General features: G+C 40.7%; 1 protein-coding gene across 1 annotated transcript in view; it reads right to left on the bottom strand.

Annotated features, from left to right (window-relative positions):
• SLIT3 (slit guidance ligand 3) overlaps positions 1-18226 on the bottom strand; it is a 481232-nt gene that overhangs the window by 101466 nt on the left and 361540 nt on the right. The window contains 4 exon segments of the mRNA XM_032702926.1: positions 2012-2155; positions 4712-4855; positions 12480-12554; positions 13745-13895. Of these exon segments, the coding sequence (XP_032558817.1) occupies positions 2012-2155; positions 4712-4855; positions 12480-12554; positions 13745-13895 (514 nt within the window).

The raw sequence follows: 18226 nt of genomic DNA, 5'->3' as shown, positions 1-18226 counted from the left end.
CCAGTTATCATTCTGGCATTTGCTCCATGTACCTATTAGAATAATAATCCACGGAAAACCAGTTCTACTTGCAAATATGTCCACTTGGCTGTGTAAGGACTGAAAGACATGACTGAACTCTCTGTATGCACAAGTGCAAGCACACTTCAAATTAAGATGCTACAGTAGCTAGTTTGACTAATAAAAAAATAAAAACCTGCTATTTTTTTATCAATAACTTACAAAATAGATGTTCTTCCCCTATTGAAAACCATTAGTCAGGGTATTATTGTCAGAGCTGTCCGTGTTTTGAGAATATCAATGAGGCTGAGTCACAAAGAGTAAGAACAAAAGGAGCAATATTTCTTAGTGCTGTAAGTATGCCAATATAAAAATGGAAATGGAATTTTGCATGAATTTTTGGCTCATATCAATAGATGCAAAAATAAAGTCATTACAATACCCAATTAACTCCCAGAGTGTGGGCTGAACAGGAAAAGCAGTCATACTATCAAACTTCAGCAGTGTTGTCATCTAATATATCCACCTACAACGGAGAACTGCTGGGAAATGAACACAGCTGAATTTTGCATTTATATGTGAAAAATCACTATAGCCTTAAACCAATGACTAAAGAAGTCAAAAGCACACCTCTTCTCTCTGTAGATCAAATACAGAATGAAAATGTGTCAAAGAACAAACTTTTTCATCAAGACACAGCCAGGAACCAACAGGATTACAAGTCAGTGCCAAAGCAATGCATTCTAATTAGCAGCAGCTTTAATTGCTCTTGCTAGCAAGTGCAATAATCTCTTTTCCACGGCAGAAAAAAATTAGAAAATAGGCTATTAACAAAACATGACAAACACAATTCTATGCAAGACTTTACAGACTGACTCAGAGAGTCCCAAGTACAAAAGGAATCGTGGAAGGAAGCACAGAGACAACTGCACAAGGAGCAGGCACTGCCTGCAGCACAGTGAGAACAAGCTTTCAGCAAGTACCACTTGCCTTGACCAGTGACTTGAAAACAGACAGTAAAAACAATCTGGTTGTTTTTCTCTTTGTGTCCATCAGTTTCAAGGAGACTTTTGAGATTACAAAATGTAAATGGATGAAGAGTCTGTGTTCCTTATGCTGCACGGAGCTAATGCCAAAATGATAACTGGTTTTCTGGTGAAAAGTTATAACAACAAAATGAAAAGTGTGAGCAACAAAGTAGCTGAGATTCAACACTTCTTTCTTCCCCCAAACATGATGGAGAATGCTTTCCAAAGCTGAAATGCAATAGCACCACTAGTTTATTTTGACTGGACAATTAGGCAGTATTTTCAGGACAGACAACTTCCATTAACAGCAACACCAGGGTCCCCACTCACAGCTGGAAACAAAGGGCAGACTTTCTTTCCATATTTATCAGTCTGCACTTTATTAAAATGGACACACTACAAAAAGCATTTAAAAGTATGTAAGAAACATGGGACGTACTCCAGAGGAGGAATGAGAAGTATAAGAGAATTAACAGAAAGCTTGGGTTGGGATTTTCAAATTCACACTCAGTAAGACTTGATTGTTTTGTGTTCTTCAGTTGTTCTAAAAATCTAGGCATTAGCTAGTAGATTTCTTCTGATATTTAACTAATTTAACTGAAATCCAAGAAAGCTGTTCTCACAAAATCAGACTCTACTGAAACAAAAGCAGCTTCAGGGAGCTGAAGTGTATGATAAGCTACATCTTTCTGAATCTGCAGAGGTTGTTTTATGTGAACTTCTACTGCACATTGCACTGGGCTATGACACAGCAAAACCCACAGTCATCCTGCCTGAGGCTGCCAACCTCCAAGTGTTTTCAGCCACTCCAGCTGAAGCAATTCAAATGTTTTTCTGAATCACACCTTGTATCCCCCAAACCTGGGATGGAGTTTTCCTTCCCTAAATAAGGTTTTCGATACAAGCTGCAAGGTTGTCTTTTCAAAAGGAAAGCACAGAGTAACAGCAGCATGGCGTGTTCATGCCATAAAAAGATGACTTACATTGTAGACAAGGAGACCAATGTGCTGAAGGCTCCAGGGGTGATAGTGCTGATGTGATTGTCATACAGAGAAAGGAGCCTCACTGAGCTCAGGCCAGCAAAGGTGTCGTTGTTTATACAGCTGATAGAGTTGCTCCTCAGCATCCTGCAAGGATTAAATCAGGGAATTAGGAACTACTGGGAGGGGGTATAATTTCAGGATAGGAGGTCCTTTACCAAGGGCATCAACAAGGGCTTTGGAAAGCACTCTGTTTTTATTGATTGCTGAAGGAGAACACAGCCAGAGGAGGGCTAGATTCATGTAAACATGGTCTCATGAATTTAAAACACATCTTTTCCACACAACATTAGAAGCTGATGGGGAGATCCATATCTGAATGCAGTATGTAATTACAATTATGACTAGTGACAAACTTGAAATAAAAATTAAAGGTTCGATTTAGTAAATATCAGAGTCAGGATAATCATAAGTCAGGACGTATTTCAGAATTCAATTGAGAAAGACTCCCAGAAGTGTGTGACAATAACAATATTAGTTGCATTACTTCTGCTACTATCATGGGTGTTTTTTGTAATCCACACTGCAAGAGTATGGAAGGGAACAGCATCCTCAGCAGAAATCAAGGAATAGCTTAGGAAAGATTCTCAGACCTAGCACAAGCTCTGAAATGTCATTATCATCATTAATTGAGAAGATGAAAAACAGTAATCATCCTATAAAATGATTTTTGCTCAGTGCTTGTACCAGATGAATCAGTGCCGTGTTTTGGAAGATACATCTCTCGGAGTTGTTATGGTAACAATGAACTCCACGATAGAGCCCAATTAATCTGAAAGACTGGAGTATCTTGTTTCACTCCATTGCAAAAAAGGCTCATGTGTATTTGTTACACTGTGTGCCAATCAATAGCTGGGTCTGTAAACACCACTGCACTGTTGTGATTCTCCTACTTAGGTGAGAAATTATTCAGTAATTAAAGTAGAAATCCACGAAATACATGCAGCTCATGCTGCTGTTCCAGTGAATTGATCCTCCAAATTGAGGAAGCTTAAACATCTTGGTATCAAATTCATGCAGTGGACAACAAAAATTCAGGCTCCCTGAGGAGTTTAAATCTCAGATTGGTGTCTGCCAGTTGGGCATTTAAATGCTACATCAGTGATACCTAAAAATACCAAACAGAGATTAAACATGGCTGGGGAGAAATTCAGGGCCATCATGTCTGAGGGCTGAACATGATGTTGCTGTTGCATTACTGCTCTCTGTGTACAGTCACCATCAGAGGCACCACGGTCTCAGTAATTTTGGGATTGCAGCTGGGGTGAAACTGTGTCAGGAAAGACTCCCAGGGCACAGAGACACACACACCTGACAGGTGGAGTACTAAGTTGTCTGAAAGCCAGGTCAAGACCACAAGCTCTACAACAAACAGGGCAGTAAATGAGGGAAGTAAGGCCCTCAGTGGGAAACATTTCCCCAACTGTAGGTAATGCAGAACTGCAAGATGGGAAGGCCAAATTTGGACACTAAAATACCTTGCACAGTGATTTATTACATTTCAGGAACATACAGTCTTTTATAAAAACTGGACCATGACCCTCATGAATGTGGTCCCTTTGCAGTAGATTACTATTCTAATGCTGAAAGAAAGTAAATTAATGGATAGCAATATATGCCCCTCAAGCCAAACCCTTTGGTTTCATATCATGGTTCACCATGCACTGTGTGCCCTTCCTGAAAGAAAACTTATACTCACAGATCCTCATATCATGCTGTGTATATTTAGACTGCTTTATCAGCTGGGGGAAATGTAGGTCAGGTCAGCAGGATAGCTTGAATGTTAAGTATCTTTTTATTAAAAAATGCTGAATTTTGTTTAGGAGCACTGCCACGGGCTGCTTTACGGCATAAAAATTAATTTAATATCTCTGGGCAGTATTTTCAAATCTCTTAGTAAAGTGCATACATTAAATTAAAGAACAGATGGCTGTAACCACAAAAAAAATGTGAAAGGAACAGCAAAAGTTCCATATTTGTCATTACAGACCAAAGTCCTTGAAAAGAAACTTGAATTTCTTTTTATGCTTGAGTAAGGGCTTAAGTAATTGTGCCATACCTTGAAACATAAGAAGCACTTGTGGCTAATGAATACATTGCAGATTTTAATTGCATTTTGATTCCTAGAGTCTATTTACTGACCTCATCTAGTCAAGTGCTTGCTTCCTAGAGCAGGGCAGACTATGCAAGAGAGGTACCTTTCACTTTAGAGTGAGTGCCCACTGCCTTTGTCAGCTCCTAGCCCACTATGAGGCTTTTCAAAAGCAGATCAACAATTCCAATTTGGGTGGAGGAGGAGTGGGAGGATGGGCTAAGAGAGAGCACACAGTCCCACGTGCCTTGTTTCCACAGGAAATAACAAAAGAGTAGAAGTATTAAATGATTACAAGTGCACAGATTTGGCACACGCCCGGTTCACTGTCATTTTGCTCCCGAAATTCTTGAAAATCTGTTTATTTTACAGAAATAGCAGATAAATCTCAAACCTGCCCGGAACTAGAAATATACTGAAGACTTCATAACCGTGCTGCAAGACCCAGCAGCAGCACTTGTTGTCTAGTAACAGGTATTTCAGCAGGAATCATTGACCTTGAGCAGCCCCACTGCACCTAGAAAGGAACAAAGACACATCTTTGCACTTACAAGGTCTTGAGCCCTGTGAGGCCTCTGAACATCCTCCCGTGCACTGATTCCAGCTGGTTCTCTGTCAGAATCAGTTCCTGCACTCCTGAAGCTCCATCAAATGCACCTTCTCGGATCTCCTTGATCTTATTGTTGCTGAGGTTTCTGGAAGGACACAACCAGTCACAGTGAGAAGATTAGTGGTGTTTCATTCCAAACATACATCACCACACTGGAAGGAGGAGGATAGAAGGAATTTGTGCCTTTTAGTGGTTATCTAAAGAGATATTCATTCAGCAAGGAGAGTATCCAGAAACCACATCAAAAGCACAGTTATATCAGATACATCAAGATAATTTAAATGAATGGAATTACCAGCTCTTTAGCACCTCGTGTGGTTCTTTCTTATACATGTCTCAGAGATATAATCAGTGAGAGTTTCTAACATCTGATTCATGTCCATGAAGGTATGGACAAAGCCTGAGACTGTGTTCTCATCTGGCAAGGATCAGTTAATGTTACTACCACTGAAATGGTGTCACTTGTGGAAATATGGACCACTTTTATTTAGTACATCTGATACAAATTCTAGTATGTGCACTCATGAAGTCCCAGGCACTTAAATCAAACACTGCCAACCAAAATGAAATGAGTATCACTTAATTGTCAATTCACAGCCACTGCAATATACAGCATTATTTTCTAAGTATTTACTCTGCCCATACCACCTCAAGATGTTTGCTTATAGATCAACACTGGAAAACTTTGATGTACAAAGTCAAATGAAGTTCTGCTGAAATGCAAAATTAATCTTTTGAATATTTCATATTTGTGAAAACCCCGGTGAACAGACAATTTCTGAATGATAAAAGTGCCATTAGAGATGCATAAAAATAAATGGCATTTAATTATTTAAAACATTTATATAGATGGCCTTAAACACATTAAAACTTTGGGCCTCAGTCCTTCAAGTATCTCCCATGATATCCTGTATAGATCATGATGAATAATCCTATTTGTTTAGGTTTATGACAGGAAACACTATTCTTTGTTTCACTATCCACAACAAAAAAAGGGAAAGTGCAAGATACGTTCTTGCTCCCAAGAAGATGCCAAATTCCAAAACCATTATTCATACTGAACAGCACATTATTCCAGAAATGATCCCAGTACACACACAGCATGAGTAATAGTTTCAAAATCCAATTCCAGGTGATATAAAACAAATGACAAGGTATCAGATTAACACCTGGGCTACTCTGCTCAGAAGAACTGGCAATCTTACTGGGATAAAAGTTGACAGAAGACATGGCAAGAGACAGCTTGGCCTCAGATAGAAATAATATGGGCCTTGCTCTTTGCAGAAGTCATCACTTAATAAAAAAAAAAGAAACTGAGTCTTGGAGATATGTTTCATGTGGGAAACTGGAGTACACTGGTTTATGTCTGCTGAATGACTGTCAGAGAGTGGGCCCTACAGCATGTGGCCCATCACCTCTTGTGCATTCTGTGATCAGAAAGAATAGGAGCACGCCAGCAATCAGCCAAAAATAACATAAAACCATACAGAAATACTTACATGCAGATTTTGCTTTCCAGAAGTTTAGTGCTTTGTGCTAACGCTCACATGAAGAGTTTATGTTCAGTGTCAGAGCAAGTCAAGGAAGGATATTCTGACATATGCATTTAATTTGGGGGCTCAGCTATTTCTCTGGTGGAAATGTTTATAGCTCAGCATCTCTTTTGAATGCTGGCATAAATAAATGCTCCCAAAGATCCCTTTCCTGGTAAAGATCATGCCACAATGAATATTTGCACAAAAATGAATGAATAAATAAGTAAGTACTTGAGGTGGGAAGGGAGGGCGAGTTACTTTATTAGACAGACTTTGACTTTCAAGTCACAGATTGCACACTGACCTACACTTGTAGTTATGAAGTTTTATCAGTTACTTTTTACCATCTAAAAGTTGCATGCATTAAAACATGGGTGTGATTTTAATGGTCTGTTAGATACTGAAGGCAAAAAAGAGCAAATCTTGGAGACAAAAGCTGGTCACCATCTGTAAGGGAACTGGCACCTTTATACATTGCAAACCATCTGAATTTTAATTGCTGCCAAAGAACTTCTGCAGATAGGCAACTTCACTCCTTTGAATTAATAATGCCTGACCCTTTCAGCAACACAAAATTGTCCAAAAATATGCCAGCAGCCTCAGGAGAAGCCAGTTATATACACCTTTCCCGTGCAAGAGATTTGAAAATCCAAGATTAAATGCTATGGTGAAATCAAAGTTGCAACGCAGAGGGAAGACAAGCTCTGCAATAATGAATAGGCAAAGATGACACTTCCCTGCAATCCTGCTTGGAGTGTTGTCAAAGCAGATGTTCTGCCAGCCTGGATTTTGTTATTTGTCTTCCTGAATTAAAGTTTCCCCATATCAGAATGCAACCAAAAAAAAAAAAAAAAAAAGGTAGATGACAACACTCATTCACCAAAAAAAAAACGCAAATGAAAGCACTGAAAACTTTACCTGCTCTGCAACTCAGAGACCTCTAATTCTGTCCTTCCCAGCCCTAAAAGAACCTTTCAGATGTGATCATCACATTTGACAAGGAATTGTTTTATCAGAAAAAAACTACTGACAGACTTAATAGCAAACTCCCACTTCTAGAAAAGCCCTATCCTCTTGCAACACTAAGCCCCTATAAGGAATTCTTCTTGAAATACTGGAAGACAACGGAAAAGAAACTGAGCTTTGAGATTCCTGCCCTCTGGAAGGACCCAAATGGGAGCCTATAGTCAACCTGGTCACTCGAGAAGGCTTTTTGTAAGGGCTCCCTGATTTACCCTGGTGATAACATTTAATCCTATTTCCAGACTTTTATTTTGGGCAAGAGGTCAAAATAAATTTTCAGAAAGCCTGGGTCTACTTTATGGGGGGCTGTGAAAAGGAAATGAACAGATCAAGAAGCTATCAAGGTGACATTGTTCACACAGCTCACTTTTCAGTCAGATTTCATTTACTTTATGGCTAAGTTTATAATAATATTATTTCTGTTGATCTCATAACTTCAACACAGAACAAGCTGGATTCTATTCAGACTTAGGAGAAGCAATCCTGCTGTACCTGCTGGGTTAATGTTAACATTCCAGGGTGCTGTTCACTGCTGAGTTACTGACACACCTTCCCATCCAGAGGACTGCAAAGGCTCTGCTTGGTCTCACCTCAAACCCTGTATTTTTATCATATAAACAGCCTGTTCCAAGTGGGATTTCCCTAGGATATTTCTGTCTGCTGGTGATGTGTTTGGAATCTTCAAGTATTTGCTGGGAGGAAAAGCCCAGTGCTGTTGCATTCTTCAGGAGGATGCTGAGAAGGTTTTACAGACTTTACCAACAGTCTGGCTGGTTTTTATAGTGTGAGCTGTTTTCAGAAGCAGGATGGCACTGAAAGTCTTAAATACTACAGTGAATTGCACCCAGTGACACTCCTACAGTCATTCAGCAGAGCAGATTGATGGCCTCACTGACGAAAAAGGGAGGCTCACGATGAGCCCAAATGCCATGAACCACAACACACTCTGCAATATGATTTCCAGAAAATAAAGCCTGTTTCTGTATAACAAGCGACAGCTGACTGCAACCTCATTTGCCACGGCAAAATTCACGCTTAGGGGAAAGAACAGCAGGTAACATCTTTTTCCAAGGACACAAACTACTTCTGCCTCCCCGAGAAACTTGAGATTCTGGTTTCGAAACTGACTTCATGTCTGCAAACTTTGTCGTGATTCAATTTTATCTGACATGTAAAATGCTTCAAATCCTGCTCTGACACTGTCTGACACTCCATACAATTCAATCCAGCAGAAATACTTACACATTAAACTTCCAAAGGCAATTACATACTAGAGGTGGGTTGGCAGTACCAGCTATTGCCAAGACAGCCTGACACTTCTTATTATAAGACCATATTATATGCTCACTTTGTAACTAAGCAAGACTTAACAGAATGAACTGTCAGATGACCCTTTCAGTTTTTGAGGTAAATATTTTTTATTGCTCTTGTTCTCAAGAAAAGAGGTCAGTCCCCTTTTTCCCCAGCACTGCATGAAGTGTGGCAGTTCACCTTTCTATTTTGAATTCGAGCTCACTGCTGATTTTTTTGGCCTGAAACAGCTGCTGGGATCTCAGAGGGAATGGTCAGTCCCACTGATTTCCCGTGGGCACAGGCAGGCTCTGGAGATGAGATGCCATCTGGGGGCTGCAGCCTCTCTCTGTGGGTCAGCACCCCATTTCATCCAGCAAGGGTATCTCTGCTCCCTCTGAGTTGGGTACCCAGGGGGGTTTGAAGCCTGAACCTGTCTGCTGTGGCCAGAATACCCTTCCAGGCTCCCACTGCCATGGGAGTCCCCAAGCACTGGAGGGTTTTTTTCCTTGAGTAACAACTTGAGGTAGTCCTAGGGAGTTGTGGGGTCCCCAGCATTTGCTTCATCCTGACTTTGGTACTTGCTGCAGGCAAAAGTCCAAACTTGTGGATGGTGATGTCTCCCCTCACCCTCCCTGATAAGAGACCTTGCTGTGCTGAGTGAGAACATCTCCCACTGCAAACACAATCACCTGTGAAAGGCAGAAGGTTCCAGCTCCCAGGGCTGGAGGGCAGCAGGTCCTGGAGCCTTTCTACCTCATGGGGATAGGATACCCCCAAAAATCCAAGTCATGGAGCTGCCTCCCGCTCTTCAAATGCTCAGAAAACACATCCTTGTATTTCTCCTGCACTTTCAGCAGATTCAAAGTGCTCTTTTCTAACCACCTTGCAAAATACTAGTGGCACAGTCCTTGGAGCCTGGAAGTGATTTCAGCTTTCAGAGACAAGGCTTCCCTTTACACTTGCAATGTGAGGGAGGCAATGTGGCAAGAATGCAATGAAAGCCACACAGAGTTCACTGGAGAACCCAGTAAATTACTTCTGGACTGGGCTAAATCTGTCTAGAAGAAACTACATCAACCTTTTTATTCTACTGTAAAAAGCATCACACATAAAGATAGATTCAACTTTAGGTTAGGAAAATAGCATTATGCATATGAGATTTTGCAGCTAATTATTGTTGATTTTTTTTTCAAAGCCATACGCAGACGTGTTAACCTTTTAAAAGGTAAATTTAGCTATTGATTCCTAAATAAAATGTGGTAACACTTTGAATTATGAATCTCTGACCTTTATATTTCTATATCAGGAATTCAATTTTGGTTTGCATTAAAATGTATTAAATCCTGGGCTGTCACATCATACAATAAGATTCAGCTTAGGAGGACTATTTACAGACAAATTGCCCACTACAGCTACATATCAGAGGTGGGGTTGGCAGTACACTTATTGCAGAGGTGCTCTGACACTTCCTTTTTCTTTTTTTTTCATGCTTGCTTTATGACATAGACAAGATTTAAACAACAAACAGTCAGATGTCCTCTCATATTTAGAGGTGGATACTTTTTAGCTTTGGTTGTTGTTTTTTTTTTTAAACAAAAGAAGGAAGCTCACCTTTACCAGGAAACAAAGCTAATAAAAATATTGTATATCTCAAAACTAAGATAATCTTATCTCAGTGCCAAATCTATGACTACTTCCCTTTGAAATCTTACTGGAAAAACTCCAGAGACTGTTGTATGCCACAACACACATACAGACAGGGACACCTGATGGAGCTCGAGGGACAAAAGGACAAAGGTGAGACACAAGCAAAGTCTGAATCCTTCTTATGGTCAAATTTACAAACCACCTCAAGGTGTTCATGTTATAAACCAAAGCTACACAAGCATAATGTAAGATGGGGAGGCACAAAGATGAAACACCCATCAAGAGGAAGGCAGAGATAATTCCCCTCTCTCTGGAATGATGCTGGAGCTGTACCAGCCCCAGTGGAACCATGGCACTCTCAAATGAGGTTCTTTGCAAAGCTCCTCGACACAGATCTATCACTAGTCCTAAACTGAAGGACAACTGGAGGGCAAGGATTCAAATACCCATTCTGATATCCATACTCCAGATATTCAGATTAATTTCAGTCAACAGAGTATTACAGAGAAAAATAAAGAAAAAAGAAAGAAAAATGCGATTTAGGCAAATGTTTCTGCCACTGCAAAGCTCTGAGCTGTTTTCTTAAGCCTAGGAAGCAGTGCAGTTTCCAGAGAGATTCCTTCACCTGCTGTTTGCCTTTAACACTTGAACACACAAGGAATAGGATGAGACAGAGTCAATGCTGTCAATCAAATAATGGTAAAGTGTCTTGTCCCTTATATACACTAAAAATGGGGGTTGGATTAATATTCTTCCTCCTTAATTTAATAGCAGCAATAAGACCCAATTAAGACCACACGAACCACATTCCTGCCACACACAGAGCTAGAGACACTGCTTCTGAGGTGTAGGGTGGACTTGTTTTTGCCACGTGTTTGACCTGTGCCTACACCCCTCAGCTCTCACCACCTACCAAGGCAGATAAAAAATTCTTCCACAGGAAACAAACTCTTAAAAGAACTCCCACAACAGTTTCATGCTGCATTTATGCCTCACAATACAGACCCATCAAGGCATCCCTGAGTGAGGGTGGGAACAGAAAGGACAACACCATAACTGGCCTGCAGTAAGTTTTAAATAACCCAAAGAAATTATTCCAGCTATCACACCTCTCCAATTTTCCAGACATGAATCCTGAAGGTTTGATGAGGACAGGTGCTCTCCAGTTTGTGTATACACTTATATAACATGCATTTTTCATTGCCATTTACTGTCTCCCTACAGAGGGAACAGAGCACTTCAACAATGTCAACAACTTTTCCTAAGTGCACTGCAGCTACAAATTATGGATCATTCACAAAATACAAGGTTAATGTTTATGATTCATTCTCCAAGTCTGGTGGTCTGTACTTGTACAAATATAACCCCCCTCCTAAACCTACAGTGCTGCACCTGAAACTCTTGAAGAAATAAGACAGACAAAAGAACCCCACTACAGTGCCTCCAAGGCCCCTGAGGTCTCACATGGATTCAAATGGCTGGGAAGCTCCAGATGGCAGAAACCACGTGAAATGAATGCAGAACAGCCAGCCTGGCTGGTTGGTTACCCTAAATTACTAAATTACTAAAGTAAACAGTTAAATGAGACATTAGCATAGGGTTAAAACTTTAAATAACATCAGAAAAAAATCCATTTTGAAGACTATTAGGAGGTATCTAACATATTATCCTCTTCCCAAAACACATCTCTTATTAAATATATATATTGCACAATGCCAGGATGAAGGCTGTCAACAGAATTGCACAAATATATATTTGAATTACTGATTTCTAAGTTTGCTAATTGATTCTCCTCTCTAAAACAATGATGATTGAATGAAGCTGCCATCATCTGTATGCTGTAATATCATTTTCCTTTGACTATTTGAAAAAAATACACCAGTTGGAGTCACGCAATACATTTGAAAGACAAAACCAAAATGCTAAGCTTTGTAGCCCTCTCTAACAATAAGCATATCTGAATAAACTCTGGGACAGAATTCCTGTCAGTCCCTATGATCCAAAGACTTTGAGAAATGTAGCCCAACAAAATAATGAAATGTCAGCCTAGGGATCTTTTTCTGTCAGTGTGGTTTAACTGTGTCTGTCCATCTAGGAGGCAACTCACCCAGTTTCTTAAACTCACATTAAAAAGAGATTTCTACTACTGCAGTACTGAGCTGTAAAAATCCAAGGCAGTGTATATTCAACAAGCAAGTAACTCAGACTTACATTTTCCTGAGGTTGGGCAGTTTCTTGAAGAGTCCAATGGCTTCCAAAACAGCAATGTCATTGTCATTCAGGCGCCTGACAGGAACAAACAGAGAGGGATTTAGTGCTTCACAGATGTCTGCAGAGATATCTCTGTGCCACACGGGGCTGCCACGCGGAGAACCATGACCTTTGGTAAGCAAGGCACTGTCTGCCACGGTCTCTCAGGCTCCTGCAGTTAAAAGAGTTTAGCTTTGAAGGGAAGGGAACATAGAAGAGCATCTTGAGTAAAAGCCTGGGATGCCTTTAGGAGCGTAATGCCAAAGGACAGTGTCAGAATGGCTTCATCTTCCGACCCACGGGACAAGGAATTATTGACCTTATCCATTACACAACAACCTTGTTTGCGTGACTGAATCTCCCTCAGCATTCTGCTACACCAGACATGCAGTTGGAGATGTGGGCCATGCAAACAGAAGGGATCTGATTTTAGGTCCTTTCCTGTCCAAGTCTACTGGTCTTCAAAATTAATGTGAAGGCCCCTGTCCTGGCAGGCTTGGGATGCAAAATTTTTTCTCTGATAACACATAGCTCCATTTTGCTATGGAGAGTCTTTGCTGTGTTTCTGGAGGTCTCTCATAATTTTCCGTCTTAACTTCAGACCAAAAATTTTTATGGAGGTTTAAACAGAATAAGTAGAATACATACAATGCTAACACAAAAAGAAAATTCTCTTTGAAGGGGCTACTAATGCAAGAAAATAACCAGATTCTTCAGTTACTAAGTAACAAACATGTTTTCTCAGACTCTCTTTAGCAGTATATTACCCTTAGAATTCTGAAGAATCTCAAAAAGCAAATAAATTTCCCAAAATTACTTGCAGCTTAAGAATAAATTAGTTTCAGTGAGGGCCATTTCACCCAAGTAGCAGGCATTGCTGAGATGGAACAAGCTCCTGACCACAGGTTTACTCAAAAGGGTTAAACCATTTCTTAAATAAAATGACCAGAGACAAAGGAAAATAGAGAGGACTCTAAGGTAGAGTGGAAGGGAACCATGGCACTTCAGGAGGACACACAGAGGACCTGGCTGGTGCAGGGGGCCATGGCTCCCTCCTCATCCCCACCGCTGGCATGAACGCTCAGGAAATGAGGGTTGCAGTGCTTCCCCATTTTCACACAAGGATGATGTAGGAGGTGCCTTCAGTTGTTTGAGTCCCTTTCACAGCCTTTAGAGGTAGGAAAGCCAACAGGAAAGCCAAGCATCCCCTGGAGAGCCCCACTCACAGGTCAGTGGTGTACTCGGGGAGGTGGCTGGGCAGCCGGGTGAGTTTCTGGTTGGAGCAGTCCACGATCGTCCCCTCGCAGCGACACTTCTCGGGACACACGAGGTCCATGAAGCACTTCCCGGTGAATTTACTCCTGTAATCCTCTGACCCTGCAACGAAAGGAAAACATATTCCAGCAAACAGTTGTTGATAACTGTGGTGATCAGAGGTATCATGGAATCTACCTTCTACACTGCCTCCTGTCAGCTCCCAGCTCCTGCACACAATTTTAATGCTTGCCAAGGAATTTTGCTCAGCAGTTTTTAAAAATCTCAAGACTAGCCTCTGTTTTTTCATTCTTCTCCTGATAGATTAATTCCTTGTCTAACAAACCTACCTGTTAAGGTGTTTTCCAGCAAAGATGCTGTTTCCCATTTGGAAGTTTGTCCAGCAACAGGGAAAAGGCATCTCATGAAAGAATTCAAATGACAAAAGACTTTTAAAGATGTCATTAAAAAGCCCCAAATGTTCAGACCTCAGCTATCAGAGCTATTTTTGAGAGCAACCTTTTATTAGAGAACCTTGTCAGTTCTCCAACAATTAGATACCTTTATTAAGTATGTTAAACAAACAGCAAAGGAAAGTAATAGGAGTTTAAATCATTTTCATTTTAATTAAGGAACGGGTAGACCATACTTAGTGAGAAGCACTCCCTGATGTACCATTACTCCATGATTGCCAGACCTCTTTGACTAGGTTTTTGACCCATTCTAATGAAATGCTTTTCCAATTAGGCTCAGTGAACTAATCTGTCCTCTTCAGGTTTGGTATTTCTCATTTAGTAACAGCAGGTTGGAAACTCGATCTCAGTGCTTCAAGGAACCAGGAATATTAATAAATGTGTATGTAAGCAAAGTGTTGCCAAGCCCCTGCCATGCAATTCCTGCCCACTCACTTCGTATTTCATAATGGAAGCACCAGAATTGCCTCAGCAACCTCGTGAAATACCCAGTGATTGTAACTACCAAGAAGCATTTCTTTTCCAAAGTTTAAACAGTCAACTGCAAGGCTTTCTCAGGGAGAGGCTGAGCAGATTATTTAAGAACCCAAAAACATCAATAAAACCTTAAACCTGAGCAGAAATTTGGTTCTAGAGATTTGATGACATTCATCACCTGCTTCCCCTTCCCTGACTGATAAATACTCCACTGCTCATTTTATGACCACCTACTATTTTCTGAAAAAAAAAAGAAACTGCCTAAACCCACTATTATTTTAATTTATGTTGCACATTACCTCCACAGAGCAATGCAGTGAAAACAAGCAATTCTACAGGCAGTCTAACATTTTGATTCCACAGACTTTGGTTTAGTTTTGTAATTCCAAACTGGATTGTGAGAAACTTGACATACAGCTCTGCATTTTACCACTTCAGTGGTGTCAAATACTTTGCTGGGTTTTGTGCTTATTGTAAATTATACATCTGAAGTGTGACTTCACTGACAGCACAGCACTTACAATAACAGGACCACTGGACATTTTAAAGCATCATAAAACTACAGTCTAAGCCTTTCCCCACAGCCCCATCATTTAAACTCTTATCCTTTAAAAAAAACCAACCCCAACATCTGATTTTCAGTCCTAACAATTCCAAGCTTGGTAGTCAGTATGTCTGGTTGTTTATGATCCCTTGGAAATAATGCCAAAGATGAACAGTTATCAGGACCAGAGTTTATTAGAATTGCTACAATTACAGTACACATTCAAAAACCCGCCAACATTTTTCAGTAATCAGAAAGTATCTTGGAAATCCCCAAATTAACCCTTGAAGAAGCACTTCTCATTTTCGTAGTAAAAGCTTTTGTTTAAAAAAAAAAACACAAACAACATGAAGTTACTTAGGGTAAAAATTTATTAACTGTAATTTTTAGTCCGCTGAAGGATACAAGATTCATTTTCCTACAGGAAAAGAGGGTGGCAAAGTAACTGGAATGCTTTATGAAAAAGGAGGATATAACATTAGAGGCTGAAAATCAGTTTTTGGTTTTCTCTAAAGCTTTCTGGCAAAGTAAATAAAGAATTTTACCACATTTTGACTTGGTTCCTGCTCTCCTGATGGCACAAACCCTTCCACACTGCATCAGCCACAAGAAGTTGATGCTGCCTGGGCATCTGTCCACGGCCACCACACTTACAACAGAGGAAAGGCCTCTCAGCTCAGCAGGAGAGGCAGGGAGCAAACATCACCTTCATACTTTTTCTTCTTTCTCTCTCTTTTCTCTTTTCTTCTTTTTTTCCCCCTTTCCAAGTGAGTTTAAATAAGAGTTACCCAGGTAAGCTCTTGAGTCAAAAGTAACCAACAGCTCAGCAAGTACTCAGTCATCTGTTGGCCTGTGAGACAGCAGGAATCACCTGCCAAAGACTAGATAAAATTTACTGTTTGACCTGAGCCTTGAGATCACTTGGACAGGTGGCTGCTCTATTAAGATATTCCCATCTGGGATAGCAATGTGAAATTCAGCCATCTGCTTGCAGAACTGTTTAAGCACATATACCCATTTCTCCACAGGGCTTTATCAGGGCAGGACTGCAGGGCTCCAAGAGAGCACAGCAGAACTCAGGAAGCACAGTTAAACCATCACATGCACGTAGCATCTCTCGCACACCATAAGATCTCTCCTGGAAAGGCAGGGAGAAGAGATGCAGGACAGAACATTACCTGGAAGTTTCTAGTCATTTCCAAAATTAGCAAGAATTAAGTTTGCTGTAAAACAAGTAGCCAAGGCAACAGCAAGGCCTGTGCTTAACTGAGGGCAGCTGTGGTTATTTGAATTGCTAGTTACTGATAACATTTGCTTTTCACAACCAATGTGACACCACTATCAGGTACCAGGGCATCGCAATTTCTCAGTATCATAAAACAAACACATGTGCAGTACAGAGATAAAGAAACACCACATTTCCAAGTGCTCAAAAATTTTAGGTGCCTTTCTGATAGACACATGGAGAAATTAAGCAACAGAAATACCTTTTCATCCTATTCTTCTTTTTAAGCATTGTTTAGCGAACTTGAATTCGGTTCTTAAACTTTAGCTTTGCCCAGAGGACTTAAAAGGAGTGCTGGATGATCTGCTCTGCAAGACATCAGGCTGTCTTGACAGGGGTTTCAAAACTGACCTGATGCATTCATTCTAGAAAATGATCCAGCTGCCTCAAATTTGGCATCAAAACTAGGACCACAGGGATGACTTGGTCTAAAACTCGGACAAAACCCCAGGGATCTCAATACTTACTTCTTCATGTAACCACAGGAAAAAAGGAGGTACATTGTCTGTGATGATTTCACATTGCTGGTATTAATTCTTATCAGTAATTACAGATAAAATCTATCAGATGACCTTCTCCTAATGGCTCCACAACAGATAAGTGACAAATCTGCAAGACTGGACACTATTTCCATATGAGAAAACTTCTGTATGAGGCTCTCAAAGTCCTTTGTGAATAGGTGTCATTATCTCTATGTAGGGGAGAAGTATTTAAAGATCTGTCAAAGCTAAAATGGCCCATTTGGGTCTGCTGACTCAGCTTTGTGCTATGGAACTGTTGGATAACAGTATTTTCATACAGACCATGTTACCCATGTCATTTCAAGAGATAAAAGACAGTGCTTTGCAGACTCTTCTGAAGGTTTTTTTTGCATTATATTTCTTCACAATGCATTAAGATTGCTCAGATCAGGTCCAAAGTCACAGTTAAGTTGCAGGCCTCTTGTTACAGAAATGGCATCCAAAGTACCTTAAGCAGAAGGACTGGACAGCTCAAACACACAGATGCAGCTTACATTATTTATAGGTAAGAAAATTGATTTTTCACCTCTGCAGGTATGCCTGGAATCACCCTTCAATCATATCAACCAACAGAATGCCTGACTTGTCTATTGTAAGAGCAATTAAACAGATTAATTACTTAGAAATGGTTATTCTGCATGCAAGCCCTGTGGAAAGTCTGTCCCGAACATCACTCAGGCTCCCCCCTCCGTGCCCAGGTCAAGCAACACCTCACCTTTTTTATTTTTTTCCCTGGGAGAAAAGGGGAAATCTCTCACCTTTTGATGCTTCTGAAACCAGCAGAAGTATCCGAGCATGCCATGCTGCAGGGAGTATGCAGCCTTCCATGGTGCTTGACAGAACCATGTTCCATTTGTATTGTTCTACCACATGGTTAGATCAAGCACAAAGGAAAACCCCATGGACAGCCAGAGTCAGAGTTAGGCAGCGCCAGAGAGAGAGGAGCGTTGAGAGGAAGCAGCATGGAGAAGCACAAGCTGAAGGTTCACGGGGAGCTGCTCTCCACTCCACCCATGCAAAAAGGTGCCGGATACAAGAGGTCATCCTTTAGGCTACAGCTGCAGGAACACCCTGGAGCACAATGGGGGTTAGTGTACACGAACAGAGCCCAGGAGAACTCAGACAGAACCGGTCCCACAGAAAACATACTGCCA

Source organism: Chiroxiphia lanceolata, chromosome 15, assembly GCF_009829145.1.
Source record: "Chiroxiphia lanceolata isolate bChiLan1 chromosome 15, bChiLan1.pri, whole genome shotgun sequence".
Taxonomy (NCBI): domain Eukaryota; kingdom Metazoa; phylum Chordata; class Aves; order Passeriformes; family Pipridae; genus Chiroxiphia; species Chiroxiphia lanceolata.
The sequence above is the reverse complement of the archived record's forward strand: the minus strand, read 5'-3'. Positions and strand labels throughout refer to the sequence as shown.